The 19,828-nt window shown below is 39.6% G+C and overlaps 1 protein-coding gene across 2 annotated transcripts in view; it reads right to left on the reverse strand.

Annotated features, from left to right (window-relative positions):
• The window catches only part of Larp4b (La ribonucleoprotein 4B), a 73,902-nt gene that overhangs the window by 42,753 nt on the left and 11,321 nt on the right, over nt 1-19,828 (reverse strand). For both annotated transcript variants that reach the window (XM_050142296.1, XM_050142295.1), the window contains exons 2-3: nt 2,192-2,310; nt 1,433-1,492 (exon numbers count right to left, since the gene is read on the reverse strand). In XM_050142296.1, the coding sequence (XP_049998253.1) occupies nt 1,433-1,492; nt 2,192-2,272 (141 nt within the window). In that variant the 5' untranslated portion in view covers nt 2,273-2,310. The remainder of the gene's footprint in view (nt 1-1,432; nt 1,493-2,191; nt 2,311-19,828) is intronic.

Here is a 19,828-nt window from a genome sequence, read left to right on the forward strand (position 1 = left end):
TATAAAATCTGTTGATAGAAGATTTGCCTCATGTGTGAGGAGAGAGCCTCAGTACTGTGTAAACTGGGTGTGGTGGCCAATGACCGTCGTCATCTTAGCAGAGAGGAGCAAGAGTTCAAGATCCAACTCCTACTGCCTTCTGCAGCCAAGTCAGTGTTCCTAGTGGAATTACTGTGGCCTCAGGGCCATTTTCAGTTGTTGATTCTGTTGCATTTCAGCATAAATGAACAGAGATGCTGTTTGAGAAAGATGGGTAAGGACAAGCAATATTAGTAGAAGTGCTTGTTTTTCTGAGAGGTGCCAAGTCTTTTCTAATTGTAATATGGGAACTTGATTCTTCTTAAGCACTAAACTCTAGACAACTCAATAAAGCCTGAACTATGTCAGAATGATCTTAAGCATTTCATTATATTTAATTATTCCTTCTATGTATGTGTGTACACACGTCATAGTGTATGTGTAGAGGTCAGGACAAACTGAGGGAGTCAGTTCTCTCCCTTCGCAGTGTTGGTCTCAGGGGTCAAACTTGAATTGTCAGGCTTGGCAGCCACTGTCTTTATTCACTAAGCCATCCTACTGGCCCAATCAGAAATAATTCTTTAAAATTACTTAAAGATAACAAGATAAGAGAACTAAACCAAAGGAACTGTCTTGGGATGTAGCTTGGTGGTAGAGTGGTTGCTGGACTTATGCAAGGTTTAACCTCCTGCACCCCATCCCACCCATCAACAAACTATGTCTTTTGATGACATTGTTTCTGAGTGAATGTTTAATTACTACGTATCTACATACTGAATAGTAGGCTCACAGTCAGAAAGCATGATGGTCTGAAAACAGCCAATACTTTTTTGGTTTAAAAATGACAACTGAGCTGGGCAGTGGTGGGGCACGCCTTTATTCTCAGCACTTGGGAGGCAGAGGCAGGTGGATCTCTGTGAGTTCAAGGTCTACAGAGTGAGTTTCAGGACTGGTTTCATAGCTACTGGGAAACCCTGTCTCAAAAAAAAAAAACCTAAAAAAAGAAACAAAATAACAACCGTCTGCTTTTAGCGCAGTATCTTACAGGTTAAATATTTTTAGTAGTATAAAATATATATATCAACAGAGTTATATATTCAGTCTATGTCCTTATTCTGTTATTATTTAGAATTTGACTTGCGTACTCTAAAAAATCAATTACATTAGCTAAATTCAGATGAACTGAAAACACTGTCAAGAATACTTGAGAATAAATGTATCTGACACTTCCATTGTGAAAAAGAGACAAAATCAACACTTAACACATTCAAGGGCACATTGTCAAATGGGTCCTCCTTTTGACAGACCTAAACATTTTTCTAATTCTTTTTACAATACATATTTGGGATAATGCCATATCTGGCAATCTTGACTGTGGCTAGACAATCTGTGATAAATCTAGAAAACGAATTACCTGAGTCAAAGCTGGGATGGAACTTGTTTGAGAGGTGGTTTGCGATATAGGACCATTCATCTGTAAAATTGAAAACATAAAAAACTCCATCATTCTAACATAAAGAAAACATAATTTCAAACCATATTAAGAAGCAAAACCAAACCCACTGGGGGGGGGGCGGAGAAATGCATGTTTTTACATTGCAAAAAAATTATAAATAAGTATATTCAAAAGAAGAGAGAAGCTTTAAAATGAAGTACTAAGTGAAATTTCTGATAGTTTCAACAGGGGTGATTTAAAAAAGCTACTTTTCCCAACACTACTTAGAACTTTAAATATTATTGTTTGACAGGATTAAATTTGTTATTGTTTTGGTTTTTGAGACAAGGTTTCTCTGTGTAGCTCTGGCTATCCTGGAACTCTGTAGATCATGCTGGCCTGGAACTCATATTCATCTACCTGTCTACTCAGCTAGGATTAAAAGTTTTAAAAAATTGATTATTTTTAAGTCCATTGCATGCAAGTATTTGCACTTGGGCGCAGGTGCCCTCAGAGGCCACTGGATGGCCTGAAGCTGCAGTTATAGTAAGAGGCTATGAGCTACTGGGGGGTGTAGGGATCTCAGCCAGAACACTGGATGAGTAAGAAGTCCTTTTGCCTCTGTACGACTTACTCGATACGCTTATTCTAAGAGTCAAAGTTCAGCGTAGAGTTCCTTATCAGAAAAAGAGATGGATGCCTGTGCCCTTGGGCTTCCCTCTTTCCAGCAGCACCTACCAGATGAGAGCTGTCCTTGCCCTCCTGGACTCGCTGTGCCTGCGGTTCAGCCACAACTTTAGCGTCCTGATCAGAAGTCATGGGCTCCACTGGAGAAGTATAATGCCAACCTCAGGACGCTGGAGAATGACAAGGAGTGAAAGGGTCACTTAAAAAGAAGCACCAGTTTTTGTTGTTTTATTTTTGAGATGGTCTAACTCTGTAACCCAAGCAAGCCTGGAACTTACTATATAGTCCAGGTTGCCTCCAACTCACTGGAACCCTTCTGCCTCAGTTTCCCCAATGCTGGGATCCCAAGTGTGAGCCACTATACCCAGCACTTTGACTAATTTTTCTTAAACTACTAAATCTAAAAATACTTCTAAAATATCTGTTCACCCTTCTGGATCCCAAATAGTTTAGAAACAACTGCCCAGAAAATTCATGTTATTCACTGAGGCCTTAGCAAGCTTCTCCTTCAAACTAACCAGGTGAAGCTGAAATCAGAAAACTTGGAAACTGTGGGCCAACACAAAAAAGCCCAGGAATTCATCTTAAAATCTAAAATTGAGGGGTCAATATTCAAGGCACACGAGGAATATTCATAGTTCAAGAGTAAAAACCAAATAAACTAATTTCAAAATGGCCAAAGAATGTAAGAACCCCCCCCCCCCATCAATGGAGAATGACAAGCATACTTAGACATTCAAATACCTCACTAATCATCAGGGAAAAGCTAATTAAAACCACAAAAAGTACCACCATGCACCTGTTAGGACAGTTCTAAAAAGACAAGCGCTAACAAGTGTTGGCATGGGTGTGGAGAACAGAGAATGCTGCTGGAAGGACTGTGTGGCCATTACTGAAAATGGTAGAGAGGTTTCTCAAAACTTTAAAAATAAAACTACTACACTACATGATCCAACAATTCCATTTTTTGGTATCCATCCAAAGGAAAAGCAGTAAGTTCCTCCTGAAGACAGCCTATGCCCACTGCAGTATCACTCACACTAGCCAAGTAAGAGAATCCCCAGCAGATGAAGGAAAAGGGGAAGGAGGGAAGGAGTCTTGCTTGCTGAACATAATGAACAGATAAACCTGGAAGACATCTGGCTAAGGAAAACTAAAGCAATTACTGGAAGTTGAGCACTGTATGAATTCACTTACAAATACAGTACAATCCTAGTCAAACACACACACAGAGAAATAGAGAATGGTAGTTTTCAGGGAATGGGAAGGAAAGAGAAGATAGGAAGTCACAGGTCAAAGGGCACAACAATGCAGTGATTGAGGATTATGAGGTCTCCTGATCTAATACAACACAGGGCTGGCAATTCTTGTACACATACGTATGCTATGAAAGTAGATTCCATATGCTCTTGATGTACACTTAACGTAACATGAGGTGACTGATTATAAGAGCCATTTCACATGTATACCTCAGCTAAGTATATATTAAAAAACTAGAAAACCACGGAATCCACTAATGCTAAAAACAAATTATTTTTATGAATCCCAAATTTTTATCTTATAGTTTTTGAATGGTCCCATTGATTTACTTTCATCAACAACAGTTGTGGTCAGGGATGCAGAGCAAAGGCATGAAAATAGTGAGTTTGACCAGTATGGTCTACACAGCAAGTTCCAGGCAAGCCAGAGCTACATTAAAGAATAACTGCAAAGGAAGTGATTTCACTAGAAAGAAACTGGAAACATTTCAGTACAGTTGTACAAACACTAGAGGATTTGGGAAACACTCTCTAATCTAACTTTCAAAAATGACTTAGGAAGAGACAACTTTCATGACTTTTATTGTGAGGATTCCTAAACATTTAGTTCCAAGTTGAAGATTAATGCTTCACAAATAAGATAAAGAGTTCAATGTGGGCTAGATACCTTTTCAGTTACTTCTGAAAACAATTACCAGAAGGTCGGGGGGTGAGGAATACAAAAGTAAGTAACTCGTTTTTGTTTCATTATATATTCATGCAGGTTTTTTCACTTATTACTATTTTAAGCTATTAACCATTACAAAGTAATGGGTTTGATCACAACATCTTCACACACCTCATTACACTTCAACCTCATTCATTCCCCTCTCCCACTATCCCCTCCCATGTCCAGTACCCTCCAGCTGGGTCCTCTTTCTTCTCCTAGTATTCCATTTCCTATTTCCCATCTCCCTAAGATCTCTTCATGTCCTCTTATGATCCTCTTTTTAGTTTGTGACACAGAAGGGAGAGGGAAGGGAAGGGATTTTGAATGTAGGTTCCATAGGAGAGAAAGTGGTGATACCAGGTGTCAGATCCGAGAATTAGAGTTAAAGTTGTGAGCTGCCACGTGGAGGCTGGGAATTGAACTTGAATCCTCAGGTCAGCCAGTGCTCACAAATCCCTCAGCAATCTCTCCAGCTCCATTATTTGCTTCCTTAGTGAGAGGCATTCTGACGGGGAGGAGATGGAATCTTAAAATGGCTATAAGTGCATTACCCAACAGCTAAGGATGTTGAAGGTTTTTTCACCGCTATAATTTTCTCCCTATTCTCAAACACCTGGTTCTAATTTCTAATACTTTAATTAATGGAATTATTTGATTATCAAAAGCAATTTCAGCCAGGCATTTTAATCCCAAAACTTGGGACATGAGACCGAAAGATCTACAAAGCGAGCTCCAGACCAGCTAGGGCTGCATAACGAGATCCTGACTCGAAAAAGAAAGGGAATTAAAAAAAATTATTTATTTATTATGTACACAGTGTTTAGACTCCACGTATGCCTGCAGGCCAGAAGAGGGCACCAGATCTCATTACAGATGGTTGTGAGCCACCATGTGGTTACTGGGAATTGAACTCTGGACCTTTGGAAGAGCAGGCAATGCTCTTAACCTCTGAGCCATCTCTCCAGCCCCGAGAAATGAAATTTCAAAACAGGTAACAAGCAGCCCCAGAAGGATAGTGTTAGAACATATGTGCTATGAGGGTGGCAGGGGAACACCAGGGCGTACAAAGTTTTAAGAAGGAAATAAGGAAACAGGAGAGGGTTAGGGAGAAGTCAGCCAAAACTAAGGATCTATGAAAAAGCCTTAAGGAAAACTGATACTTGGTAAACCAGTTTATAAATAAGGGGTTGAACTGAGGTATCCTGCATGGGCAGATAATCTGAATCCCAGAAGCCATAGGTTATTAAATGAAGAGTCCAGCGACTCCACCTTCCCTCTCCCCAGCTACTACTCCCTGCCAAGTAGTTCATCAGGAAGACCTGAGAACACCAATCAGGAGAGGAAACTGCCGCAGTGGCTGACGGCTCACCAGACTAGATAGCCTTATTGCTGAAGACATTAAATGGTCCAGTTGTAGGCCATAGAGAAATCAAACTGGAACTGAGATTTAAAAAAAAAAAAAAAAAAAAAAAGCTACCTCACCGGGCGGTGGTGGTGCCTGCCTTTAATCATAGCACTTGGGAGGCAGATCTCTGTGAGTTCGAGGCCAGCCTGGTCTACAAGAGGTAGTTCCAGGACAGGCTCCAAAGCTACAGAGAAACCCTGTCTTGAAAAACCAAAAAACTTCCTCCCTGAAGGCTAGCCTTCACAGTGCCAGAACAGGCTATGCAGGCTTCTGGGGGAGAATTATCACCAAGCCTTACTTTGAGGTGGGTCCTGCATGGTATATTATCAAAGAGTTAGGCAGGGTGTGTCCCACAAGCACGAAAGAGGTACATCTGCTACAGGAGTAACCAATCTCATTCTGGCTGATACTGAGACCCACTCCACTGGGTGGGGGAGTAGGTATTCACTTCTGGTCTCATTAACTCTGGTCAAAAGCCGGGACCATAAAAGCCATAGGCCCTGGTGAAGAACTACTGCTATTTCAATAGAGACATGATATGCCCAACAATTTGCCTTCTAAATAATTAGGCTTGTGTCCAAGATCTGTCAACTTTGGCCTGAGAAACTTCTGCTGCAGTGGCAGCTGTAACTGCTGCACACTCAGTCATAAATGGGACTACAATCACCTACCCTAAGGCTGTAAGAACCAAAGGAAAATGTTCTCGAATGTTCTCTGTTGGACATGACACAGCCACTACACTTTTGAGCCCACAACAGCTATGATTATGGTACAAGATTGGGGCCATCAACCTGCCATAGTAGGGGAGCTCATGAGGCCCCATGACCCCCTAAGGATTGTAGCTCAGGCTGGCTTTGACCCTGCTACATAGTCAAATGACTCTAAACTTTTGACTCTACTGCCTCCATTTTATGCTGTGCTAGGAGTTGAACCCAGGACCTTGAGCATGCTAGATAGGTATTCTGCCACCTTAGCTACATCCCCAGTCCTAAACATAAGCATTATAAAAGTTATGTATGTAGATTATTCTGAATCACCTGAGCAAGGAAAAACTATTTAGCACTCCTCCATCCATCCCCCAAAACCTAGTAAAGGTGGAAGGAGGGCAGCTCTGTTTTAAGTGTGTGGGTATGTATGCACATGGAGGCCAGAGAATATCAAGTGCCTTGCTGTATCACTTTGTCTTACATCCTTGAGACAGCCTCTCCAAAATTTGGAGGCCAAATGACAGCTAACCCTAGTCTCTAGCACCTCTTGTCTCTAGCACCCACAATGCTGGGGTTACAGATGTCCACTGTTTTATGAGTAACTAAGACTTATTCAGGTCCTCATGTTTGTGCAGCAAGTGTTACTGAACCATCTCCCCAGGCCAATGAGGTCCATTTTGAAGGGCAGATTTTAGGTATATTAAACACTACAGGTCTGAGTTTCAGAGTGTGGTGAGTAGAAGCTGTGTCTTGAGTTGTCAGAGTAACAAGGAACACTTTTAAAGAATCAGAGTAAAAAAGGAAGCCCAAGGGGGAGTGATGGGAAAGGATGCAAAAGGAAGCAGCACAGTATCCAGTGTGCAACCAGGGAGTGGGCAAGGTAGTCCCATCTAAACCTGATAACCTCAGCCCGAGAGCAGGGAATGGATCAACCTCTGGAGACCCTGTCTACAGCTCTGCTGCTGCAGCTCAATCCTGAAGCCCTAGACTACGGCTTTATCTTATAGCATACAAGTCCACCTGTATAGATCTCAGTGCTGTTTGTTTCCCTCATTTCCAAAGCACTTGAGAGTAAGTCTCAGAGTACAGTTTGGGGGCCTGGGAGAGGAGGGGAGAACCTGCCCAGCTCACAGGCTCTAGAGCTAAGTGTGGCCACCAGGGGCTCCTGGCACATAAATAAGAGAAGCTACTAAAGTGAAGACTGAAGCGACAGCCGCTTGACACCATCTAGCATGTGCTCAGTATCAACATAAACTGTAGTCTCCAAGTTTAACTGACGCCACCCACCATGAGAATCCAATTTTGGAGAACCCAGAGAAAAACTACTCCTACAGGCCTTTTGGCTTTTCTTTCCTTTTTACTATACTTTGAATAGTATTTTAACTTTTAGAGCTATTTTTCCCACTTTCTTATATCTATCTAATCCTTTATTTTCATTGCTGTGCTAACTTTTAGAAACTCTTTCCTCCTCCTTTATTTTAGTTATGCTTCCTAAGGTCCCTCTCTATTTACTTTCCTCACCTTTAACTGAAACCACTTTAATTTCACAGCATATGCATACATTATTGTTGTCACTTTCTGTTCCACAGGCATTATGGGCTTTAATTGACTTTAACTGTGTTTCTGTACCTTGTTCAGTTTGGTTTTTGCTGTTACAGTACTTTATTTTCTTCTCTGAATGGTACTGAGGATTGAGTAGGCTGCTTGAAGTTGGGATGATGGTTCAGTCAACAAGGTACTTAGTACTGAGTATGATTTCAGATCCCCAGCATCCACATAAAAAGCTAGGTGCAGGGGTTGGAGAGATGGCTCAGTGGTTAAGAGCACTGACTGCTCTTCCAGAGGGTTCAATTCCAAACACCCACATGGCAGCTCACAAATGTCTGAAGATCCAATTGCAGGGGATCTGACACTTTCACACCAATGCACATAAAATAAAGTTAAATAAACCATAAAAAATATTAAAAAAAAAACACAATGATACTTAAAAAAAAAGTCAGGTGCAGTCCCACCATTGGGGAGGCAGCAACAGGAAGAAGATCTGCCTGAGGCTTGCTGTCTAACTACTCTAGCCTAACTTTGAAACTCGGGTTCAGAGATTCTGTCTCAAAAAAAAAAAAAAGTTGATAAGACACTTAATGTTGACCTTTGGCTTCCATACATACATATAAATGTGCACATATGCACACTTATGTGTATGTACACAAATACACACCACATAACGCATACATACACAAGCAAAGAGTAAGTTGCTCAGAAGACAAAAGGAACTAGAGATGTAGGGTTAGATTCCCAGCACTCCATAAACTAGGTGTGGTGCCATCTCCCTTTAATACAACTCAGAAGATGGAGGCAGAAGGCTTTGGAGTTCAAGGTCATCCTCAGCTGTTTGGGGCCAAATGAGTTCATGAGACTCAACATTAAAAAAAAAAAAAGTTACAAGGCCATTAACATCAAGCAGGTTGATTTTTTTCCTCACAGAAATTCCTTATGAGATGAACCTGGAACATTTTACTATGAAAATAATCTATTCAAGATAAATGGGGTCACACTTCAAGAACACTAAAGACATAGCAGAAGTGGTCTTGACTGTATATAAAATATGGTATATAAAAATCCCTGAAGGTTAAACATATCACCTGTATAGAGCTTGCCTCTGGAATCTGCTAGGGTACCAACTCATTACCCTAAATATTAGTGAGGGAAATCATGCACTTCACCTCCCCTAGATGAATCACATTTCATGACAAAACAGTTACCAAAGGAAGAAAAGCCTTAGTTAATGGAGAACAAGTTATTTTAAATGAAAATATTCAAAATTTAGTGTTGGGCACAGTGACATCAGGACTGTAATTTCAGCATTCAGGAGTCTGAGGCCAGAAGACCGAACTCCAAGTCAGCCCAGACAGACAACATGAGCCAGACTAGAAAACAAACAAAAACCCACCAACAATGGAGACATCTCACAGGAGGAGCAGGGTGGATAAATTTTTTGACTGCATAGCTGATGAAAATTTTATAAATGGCAAATAAAATACTGACTGGGGCTATTTTTCGGTCTTGTTATAGGAACTTCAGGCATTATTTTCTTGATGGACAACAGTACCATCTGTGAAACACTTTTGTAGAAATAAGACAAAACCATGATATTTAATCAAATTTCTAGATCTGACTCCCTATTTAAAGAGAATACTGAAGAAATTCATATCAAGCCATCAGCTAAATCCAAAATGTGGAACAAGAAAATGACCTCATTTCTATAAAAATACAACACATTTATTTTATAAGGGGAGAAAAATATACAAACTACAGAAACTTCCACCAAAATAATCTAGTGTAATGTGAGAACTGTTGAGATTTTGAGTCAAACTGAATTTAAAATTTCATCTTGGATATAGGAAAAAAAAACAGTGCACAGACAAAAAGGATACTACAGAATGGTAGTGATTCTAGTGAATTCAATCAAGAGGTTCCAGTTCTGTCTATTTAAAATGGCCTTGCCTATAAGAGACATAAACCAAAATCTTTTATTCATTGATTATGGTGAAACTACTCCAACAGACATAGTTACTTAGAAGGCCAAGTTGGAAGGGTAACCTGAGGGTTCAAGACCAACCTTGACTACAGTCAAAGACTTATCCTATAACAAATAAACAGCTTGTGGAACGAAATACACATATACATCTATACTGCAGTTCGAATGTAAAAAGTTCCCCCATAGACTAATGTATTTATAAACACTTGGTCCCAAGCAGGTGGCACAGTTTTGAAAGGTTATGCAACTTCAGGAGGTGGAGTCATGCTGGAGGAAATGAGTCACTGGGAGCAGGTCTTGGGATTTTATAGCTCAGCCCCATTTACTGTACCCTCTCTGCTTCCTAACCTAGGATGCTTATGACTGATCTACCTCCTGATACTACTACTATGCCTTTCTAACCAAGAATTTATGGCCTCAAGCTCTAAGCCAGAAAATCTTCCCTTCCTTTAATTACTTGTTAGGCAGTTTATTACAGAAATGGGCAAAGTTATAGAATCTGAATTTTGTTTTTTAAATATACTAGTAAAGTTTAAAAGGGGGGGAGGACAAAACCACAGGATGGCAGCAGCTGAAACCTGCTAGACAAGTCAGCTGAGTGAGGGTCCTAATACTGTCCTTTTATCTTTATGTATTTAAATCTAAAAAGAAAAAAATAAGCACACACGTATAACTTGGATGTATTACTGATACTCACTTAAAACAGCATGTTTATTTATGCTTAAAATGTGTCCTGATGAAATAAAACACATAAACCATTTTATGAACAATGACTGTGTTGGCTTTAGCCATAAAAGGAAATAAGACATTTAACTACAGAAAAGCAGAAACTAGTACAATCAATTGCATCTTTTGAAGAATTGACAAAACCTACAAAATAAAAGGGACAAAAAAGCATCATATAAAATGATAGACAATAAAATTCTATTTTAAATTAACATCTTTTTAATTATTTAAAAAACAAAAGAAACTAGAAAGAAACCAAGAGATTAACAATGTATGATTGAAGTTATACTTCTTATATACTGCAGAGAAATGAACACTGTAGCAAGGATACAACAGTACAACTCAGCCCACTGATGCTTTCTTCAGTATCAGTAAAAAACAAATGGCCAACTGCAGTGCTGGCCAAGTACTCTACTCTACCGTCAGTATTTATACAATGACTTTAAGTATGAAGTTTACTAAGGTCTCTTCTCAGTCTCATGACTGGGACCAATAAGTTCAGGGTTGGAACACAAGGGTAAGGACAAAATTCTACTATATGGGCAGTTACTCAAAGAATTCCAACTTTTAGAATAAAAAAATAAAGTTAAATGAGGGGCCAATGAGACGGCTCAGAGTAACACTTGAGCACAGACTCAAGACTTGCGCTTGATTCTGGGATCTCACAGGGTAACAGAAAAGAAAGAACTCCAGTGGACTGTCCTCACTTTGAATGCACCCTGACATGGGTGGGGGCCTGGGCCTGTGGACTCATGTGTGCATGTGCACACACAAACACAAGCATATATATATATGTACACACATAAAAATAAATTTTGCAAGTTAGAAACAGTAATGAATATTCAACTAGAAGTAAACAAATTTCCCTGAATAAGAAGAAAAATAGGCCTTCAGACCTGCTTTAGGTACTGTTTGAATCCCTCAGGAAATCAATTTTAAAAGTCAAATTGTTCTTAGACTTTGACCTCTTTGAAACTAAATAAATTTGGGGTGGATGGGATTGTCAAAGCAGTTAATAATGAGTTACTAAAACACACCTGCAGGATTTGGGGGCTAGAAAAAGGCTCTTAGTGACATTCACTTTCTATCTCAAGAGCTGTAAGAAAGTAAGACAGGATGGGAACTGGAATGTCTCATTCATTTGTTCCGTGCTGCGAGATCCTATTCTCTCACAGCTGTCAGCATCACTCTGACATCTTGGAAATATGCATTTTGGCTTTATACACACAAAAGTAATTGGGGACTCCTCAGGGGCAGCAACTGGTTTTGTTTACTTCATACAGATTACAAACAGAATTCATCTTCAGTAGTGGAAGTATTTACAGATCTAAGGACTACTATCTCCAGGAAGGCTGCAACTCTAGCTTTTTTCAGACTTAGTGTCTCTATAATAGCCTCTTCAACGAGTATTCTAATAGTAAATGTACCACTCAAAGGTACTGGCAGATGAGAGTAACAAATTCAATCTCAGTTCACTCCTTGTTTGATTGTACATCTACACTGGCACCCAGTACTGGCACACTCCTAAGCAGATGCCACCAGCAAACTGATTATTCTAAATTTCTTTATGCATACACACCTGTGCTTCTACTGAAAACGCCAATGATGGGAAAATTGTGATTTTTATTTATTTTTGCCTGCATGTATGCCTGTGTGAGGGTGCCAGATTCCCTGGAACTGAAGACAGTTGTGAGCTGCCATATGGGTGCAGGGAACTGAACCCAGATGCTTTGGAAGGGCAGCCAGTGCTCTTAACTGCAGAGCCATCTCTCTAGCTAAGAAGGGTTTGATTCCTCCCCAACCCTCAAAGACAAGATTTCTCTGTATAGTCCTGGCTATTCTAGAACTTGCTCTGTAGACCAGGATAGTCTCAAATTCAGAGATCCATCTGCCTCTTCCTCCCGAGTGCTCCACCTTTATGGGTGTGTTTTATTGTTTTGTTTTTTATAGTTTGAGTTGTTTTTGCTGTTGATAAAATCAGACAGGGTTAATAAAACCAGACACAAGATACAACAATTTATTAGCAAAATCTGACTGGGAAGGTATCTATTCACAAGAAATATATCAAAATTTTACTTTTAAATGTTACAGCAATAAAAAATCTAATTTAGAATTTATGTATTAATCAAATATAGACACAGTTTAATAGTTACAGTTGCTTTTATGTCATACTAGCTGTCAGGTCCCAGAGAAACCCGGGACCAGTCTCACTCAGTACCTACGGCTCCTCCTAGCACTTACCATCCTGCCACCTATCCTAAACCTCTCCAGCCCAGAGGCTGGGCTTTCATTTTCCCAGCTTCTAAGTGCTATATACTCAGTCATTTTGGTTACATGCCCTTTTGGGCTCTTGGCCTCTTGGTTCATGGCTCCTCTCTTGATTCACTTGGTCTCTCTTCTCTTCCTCTCTCACCCTACTCCCCATGGCTTGGTTCAGTCTGACTGTTCTCTCCTTTCTATCTACAATAAAACCCTTCTCATCAACTATACCCAGAGTCATGCCCTCATTTTCATTCACTAACTTCTACAGAGGACACTTAAATGGAAACATTTTTAGCTGGCATTCTTATTAATATAAAACAAAACAAGCAAACCTGAGAGTTTGGGTCATCTCATTAGGTAAGTCTCTCCTAGGGAAGATGTTATTTTACTCATTAATATTCTGACAAACTTCAAATCACCACTCCAGTATTGCTTATAAGGAAAAACAACATGAAAGATTCCTATCTTTCATTTTGCATGTGGCTGTAATGGAATTTATATGGCCCTGGAATTTTACTTCCAAAAAGTTGCAGCATGCAGTCAATCACAGCCTGGCAAAATGCAGACCTTCTTGCACTTATGCTGTACTGTGTCCTTTTCCACTAAACATGAGAAGTTGTTTCTATAAACTCTTCACACAATTTCACAAAAGTAAAAGCCAGGCAGAAAAGGAGACAACCACATTAGGATTATTGTCCGAAAATGCAGACTTGGTTGATTTATGTATATCTTCCTTTGCCACTAAGGAAACTCAGGAAAATCAGAAAAAGCTATAGTAGTTACTTGGAGTCTCTGCAGGGTTCAAGACAACAAACAATTATTTTAAGTAACTTAAACTGGGAGAGCATAAGACAAAAAAAGGTTTTAATGGAAACGTTAAAGAAATCCTTATGAAAAGTTAGCCATCTAACTAATATATATTGGGGGAATCTAGGCTTAATGTCCCAAGACTTTCAAAGTCTCACCTAACAGTCAGTATGCCATCATTTTCTTGACTAATTCAACTGTGCCTGGCTGGCTTATCTGTGCTTTCTTCCATCCCTGCATAGATGTCTGCTGCTCGGTCCTGTTCATTTGTTGTCAAGCTACTGCAATTCAATTTGTGTGTCTCTGCTTACTCAAGCCATCTCTTTACAGAAGATGTGCATAAGGTGATACATACCTGTTATCTAGCTCTTAGGAGGTGGAGATAGGAATATCCCAAGTTAGAGGATAGTCTGGACTACATACATGGCTAGACCATGTCTCAAACAAAACAAAGTGCATAGAGAATCCAAAGAAAGATAAAAGTAATTTTGCAACAATTCAGATGTACTGAAATTGTCCTGACAAAAAGCAGGGCTGCCTAGTTCCAATCTTTTCTATTGTTTGCACCCTAGAAACTGCATCCATGTACTCCCTCCTCTCTTGGCAGTTTGCTAACTTTTGAGACCACTGACACTTCCCATAAAAATCTTCAGCCATCTACATTTGAAAAGAAAATGTTTCATGGAATTCGGAAACAGTGGCCCAACACAGAAGACCTTCAAGATCCAGATATCCTCTTAAGAAATCTATCATGGAAGCCGGGCGATGGTGGCGCACGCCTTTAATCCCAGCACTCGGGAGGCAGAGGCAGGAGGATCTCTGTGAGTTCGAGATCAGCCTGGTCTACAGAGCTAGTTCCAGGACAGGCTCCAAAGCCAGAGAAACCCTGTCTCGAAAAACCAAAAATAAAATAAAATAAAATAAAAATCTATCATGGAGAACTCATCATTTAATTGTTGAACAGGAAAAAAATTTCTATTCACTTCACCTTTGTCTTCAAGACTGCACCTCATATCCTATTACCCATTCAAATGTAGATTTCTGCCCCTTATTGGGGATAAAATTTCTCAAACATGTGTCTGCATTCTTTATATAACACATTAAGTGATTAGTTTAAAAAACAAAAAACATTCAGGCAGTGGTTGCACATGCCTTTAATTCCCGGAGAGGCAAGTGATATTGAGTTCAAGGTCCACAGAGCAAGTTCCAGGACAGCCGAAGCCAGGAAACCCTGGCTGAAAAAAACCAAAACAATAAATGAATGAATGAATGAATGAATGCAAGAAAACAACAGTATTTACTTCTTTTTTTAAAATATTTATTTATTTATTATGTATACAATATTCTATCTGTGTGTATGCCTGCAGGCCGGAAGAGGGCACCAGACCTCATTACAGATGGTTGTGAGCCACCATGTGGTTGCTGGGAATTGAACGCAGGACCTTTGGAAGAGCAGGCAATGCTCTCAACCACTGAGCCATCTCTCCAGCCCCAGTATTTACTTCTTTATCCTAAGGAAGGCTAATTGCTCTAAAAACTAAAATGATCCCGTTTCATAGACTATTCAATCAAAACCTCACTTTGGGGAAAAAAGATAACTTCTTTATTAATCAGCCAATAAATGCAATAGCAAGAGTATCTGTAATGTGTAATGAAGGGCAGTGAAACCCAGCAGGCAATGCATGTCTAGAGGGCAACATTTGCTGATGACAAAGCAGGGGGCAGTTACAGAATGGCAACTGCTCTTGTTCAAAGCCCTAACCTACAGCCCTTACTATATTTCCTCAAGTCTTGTTACACAAATATTCAAGTCACTTTCCTTAAAAACTAAAAGCCAAAGAATGAGCTGAGGGTGAGGCATACCTGCAGTTCCAGTTTTGGTTGGGAGGTGGGAGCAGGAGGATTACTTTGAGCCCTAGTGTTGAAGGCCACCCTGGATAACAAAACAAGACTGTACCTCACAACTGAATAAGAGAAATGAATAAATAACTTATTTAACAGCATTATAAATGCTGATAAACCATCTTATGATATATAAAATACAGCCTTCTTTCTCAAATTTAATATTTTTGTGTATACATAAAATATATAGCCAGGCAATGGTGGTACACGCCTTAAATCCCAGCACTCAGGAGGCAGAGGCAGGCTGATCTCTGAGTTTGAGGCCAGCCTGGTCTACAGAGTGAGTTCCAGGACTACCAGAAACTCTGCCTTATAAATAAATAAACAAACAAACAAATAAATAAATAAATAAATAAATAAATAAATAAATAAATAAGGGGCTGGAGAGATGGCTCAGTGGTTGAGAGCAATGCCTGCTCTTCCAAAGGTCCTGCGTTCAATTCCCAGCAACCACATGGTGGCTCACAACCATCTGTAATGAGATCTGGTGCCCTCTCCTCTCCTGCCCTGCAGGCATACACACAGACAGAACATTGTATACATAATAAATAAATATTTAAAAAATCTCTTCTATTTAAAAAATAAATAAATAAGTGCATACAAATAATAAAAGTATATAGATAAAATATGGTATCTATGTTTAATATTTTAGTAAAAGAAAACTAGTTCCTAGCAATTATAATCCCATATTGCTTCTGAAAAAAAAATCACACCTCATAAATGAAGACAAGGTGCCTAAATATAGCCTGGATATGACAGCTTTTAGAAAAAGAAAGAAAAACATGAAAATGAATGGGGTTTTGTTCCCAGAAGTTACTACATTAAAAGGTTTTGCAGAAAACCCAAACAACCAACTTAAGGTTCAATGGCTCTATATACTAGTTCCCCACCTATGATCTTTGGATCCCATTTCCTGTCTTTCCTCATCTTCAACATTTCCCCTGTAAACTGTTTCAAAAAGCCTGGGGCTAGAGAGATGGCTCAATCATTATGAGCAGAGCACTTGCAGAGGACCTGGGTTTAGTTTTCAGCACCCACATAGCAGCTCACAAGTTCCAGATCTTTTAGCCTCCAAGGGCAAGAGGCACACATTCAATGCACAGACATATGCTCAGGAAAAAAAAAAAAAACAACACTCATACATAGAAAAATAAGTCACCTTTTATAAAAATAATTCAATATTGACTCAAAAGACAAAAAAACTGTGACATGAGGAGGAGAAGCCAACCCAGACTGGATGACCTCATGACCTTGCTCCTGGGAGCCAGTCTAGGGACTGTTTTCCAGACATATGCTTTCCACAACCTGCTCTTGTCTCCAGCCTCACCAGCATTTAACAGTCTCCCCACTGTAACGCTGGATGGATCTCTCAGCAGCACAGCACAGCCCAACTGTGAGGCTGCTGCTCTGCCTTCTCCCCTCTGGCATGGTGCTTCTGCTTCTGCAGCTACTCTTTCTCAACCACCCTGAAATGTTCTTCCTGTGTGCTAAGCAGAGTAAGAAGCTCTGTATCCCATGCAATTGAAAGGAACTGCAAAAAGCAAATAGGTAATTTCAAAAATTAATGTGTGCATACTTAAAACTTGTTATGTATTCCTTCTTTTGATACTCGCCATAGATCCGGTCCCTCTATCAATGTTCTTTCTCACATAGGCCAGAATACATCATTTATTTTGTCACTGGTTCTTTAAAGCACATCTACTACATGAAAACAACTTAAATACAAAATGTTTATAGAAGGATTATTCTATAGTGTGTCTCTGTGCATATACACAACCTTTCGTGTCACCCTCAGAAACAATTCAGAAGCCACTTCACTCAAGACAGGGATTGGAACCTGCCAAGCAGGTCAGGCTGACTAGGCAGTGAACCTACAGATTCTCCTGTCTCAGCCTCCCCAAAGCTGGGCTTACCAGTACAGCACCATCCAGCTTTTCTTTTTCTATATATTTACTTTACCTTGTACATGATAATGTTTTGCCGGTATATATATGTGTACCAAGTACATGCCTGGTAATCTCCCTGGAACTGGTCTTACGCATGGTTGTATGGATGCTGGGAACAGAAACCAGGTTGTTTTCTGCAAGAGCAACAAATGCTCTTAACTACTAAGCCAACTCTTCTCCAGTTCCCAACTTTTCTTTATGAACGCTATTTCCCCCGACCCACCATTACATTTATCATTTCTTAATGAATAAAAACACTCAAAATTCTTCTCTTGGCTTTTTGATTTCCAAGACATAGTATTCATTTACAGTAAGTAAATTATGTAACTGCACTAACATAAGGATCGATGTGAAAGCAGGTAACTCAGCTGGGAGAAAAGCACCTGCCAAAAGAGAGTACCAGCCACAGCGCAGAGCACTCTGCAGGTGCCTAAGGTTTCACAGGAAGAGTGCCGAATCTGGGGAATGCCACCGGGAACTATGTTGCTCTGGAGCTCTCTGCTTCTCCTTGTGCTCACTTTTCACAAGGCCAGTTCACAACCATATACTAAATTTCAAGGCAGCTATCTAGTCAAGACACAGTGAACCTGTTATGATCTAACAGATTCCTATGTATTAATTGTTTAAAGTCATTAGCCCCATGGCCCTTTTAAAACATAAAAATTGATAATCCCTATTTCAAGTACATGCAAACCACTGCCAATCAAAACCTTGCAAATAAGCCGGGTGTGGTGGTGCAACCAGAGGCAGATGGACCTCTATGAGTTTGAGAGAAGCCTTGTCTTAAAAAACAAAAAAGGCCTGCAAATTAACTGCTATTATCTCTTCTCAAATAAGGCTCATTCCTACATTCTATGTCACTAAATCTTCAGAAAGCCGTATCTGTGAAATAAATTACTACTTTAACTTCTTAAGTTTTTTTACACCTAGGATTTCACCAGGCAAGCTGGCCTTCCTTAAGCATGGGCCTCCTCAGTTCATTTCAAACTCTCTAGTCTGTCCTCCGGATGAAGTAGAAATAAACATAGCTATTTGGGTTTTACTTTTCTTCCTCCCAACAAGGTCTGTGTTTTGTTATTTTATAGTAGCCCTTTCTACCCTGGAATATAGCACAAATTATGGTCATCCCACCAACTCCAAAATTTTGTCACAGGGAAAGGCACTGCCTGTGCCTGCCTGGCTTTCTTGCTCACCATGGGGCTCCTAACACAGTACCTACTAAAGCAGAATCCCATTAAGTGTGTGTCTAATAACTCTTTTTTGTGACAATAAATGTGAAGAATTGCCTAGCAATTAAGATAGAAAGCACAAGAAATGAGATGACTCCAAGTAAAACCTTCATTCCAAATGATGGGTTACACACAAAAGATGGTATTTATAAGTTAGGATAAAATTACCCTGAGTAAATTTTCATTTTCATTTTAGTCTCTAGATTTAGTATGTGTACATACAAGAATGCACTTGAGATCTGAGAGTTTACATATAAAATTAAAGACATTAAAAATTAATTTAATATTAAAACTACAAATTACTAAGAAGTGTCTGAATGGCAAACACATACTATGAAAAATATTTGTATGGGAGAGGCAGGTAAAAACGTTTTAAAAATCTCCAAACTTAATGAACGCTCTCACTGGAAAACATTTAATATAAATGTCCAATACCTAAGCCAGAAACCTGCAAATACACTTTAGCCTTTTCTTAAATAAGCTTCATTTCTACATTCCAGTTGTCACTAAACTCTTCAGAAAAATCATCATCTGTGAACCAAATATACTACTCCAAATTCTTAGAACCCCTTCAGAGTGAACAAAGGCTAAAAAGTCTGACTAGGAGTTGTGCTCCAAGGAGGCATGATGAGCACCAACTGGGAACTGGACTCCATCCCTACCAGGCACAACCTCACTCGCCTGGGTTTTCTCATCAACAGCACTGTGAAGACATCTTAGAACATAGAGGCACACAGTACCAGGTACACAACTTGCTTTAGGACACCTAGTCATGACTATTCCTGGAGAAACAACAGCTAGACTCAAAAATTCTGAAGCATCAAACTGTTCACAAAGTCACAGCATCAAACTGGTCTTCAAGTATCAAGCATTACAACTGCAGACACTTTAAAGTTTCCCAAAGTAACAGTGTAAATGGTACTATTAAAACGTAATGGATATTCTTTCTCTGCAGAATAGCCAATGTATAGAAGTGATACAACATTTTAAAAAAAAAAACTGAAGTTCGGAAATAAACTCAGAATCAAATCTCATTTTGGCTTAGTACTTTAAAAGATCTGAAAGTGGGTTATAACTCAGGGCATTTAGGATTACACTCCCTTTTCAGTGGGTAATATAGTTCACATAGTAAGTTTTAAGCAAGCAGAGAATCCATACCAGTATTCATAATTCTAATTAGCTGTAAGGGTGTGGCTCAGAG

This window comes from Alexandromys fortis, unplaced genomic scaffold (genome assembly GCF_014885135.2).
Source record: "Alexandromys fortis isolate MF-2015 unplaced genomic scaffold, M_Fortis_MF-2015_v1.1 scaffold_5, whole genome shotgun sequence".
Classification (NCBI taxonomy): domain Eukaryota; kingdom Metazoa; phylum Chordata; class Mammalia; order Rodentia; family Cricetidae; genus Alexandromys; species Alexandromys fortis.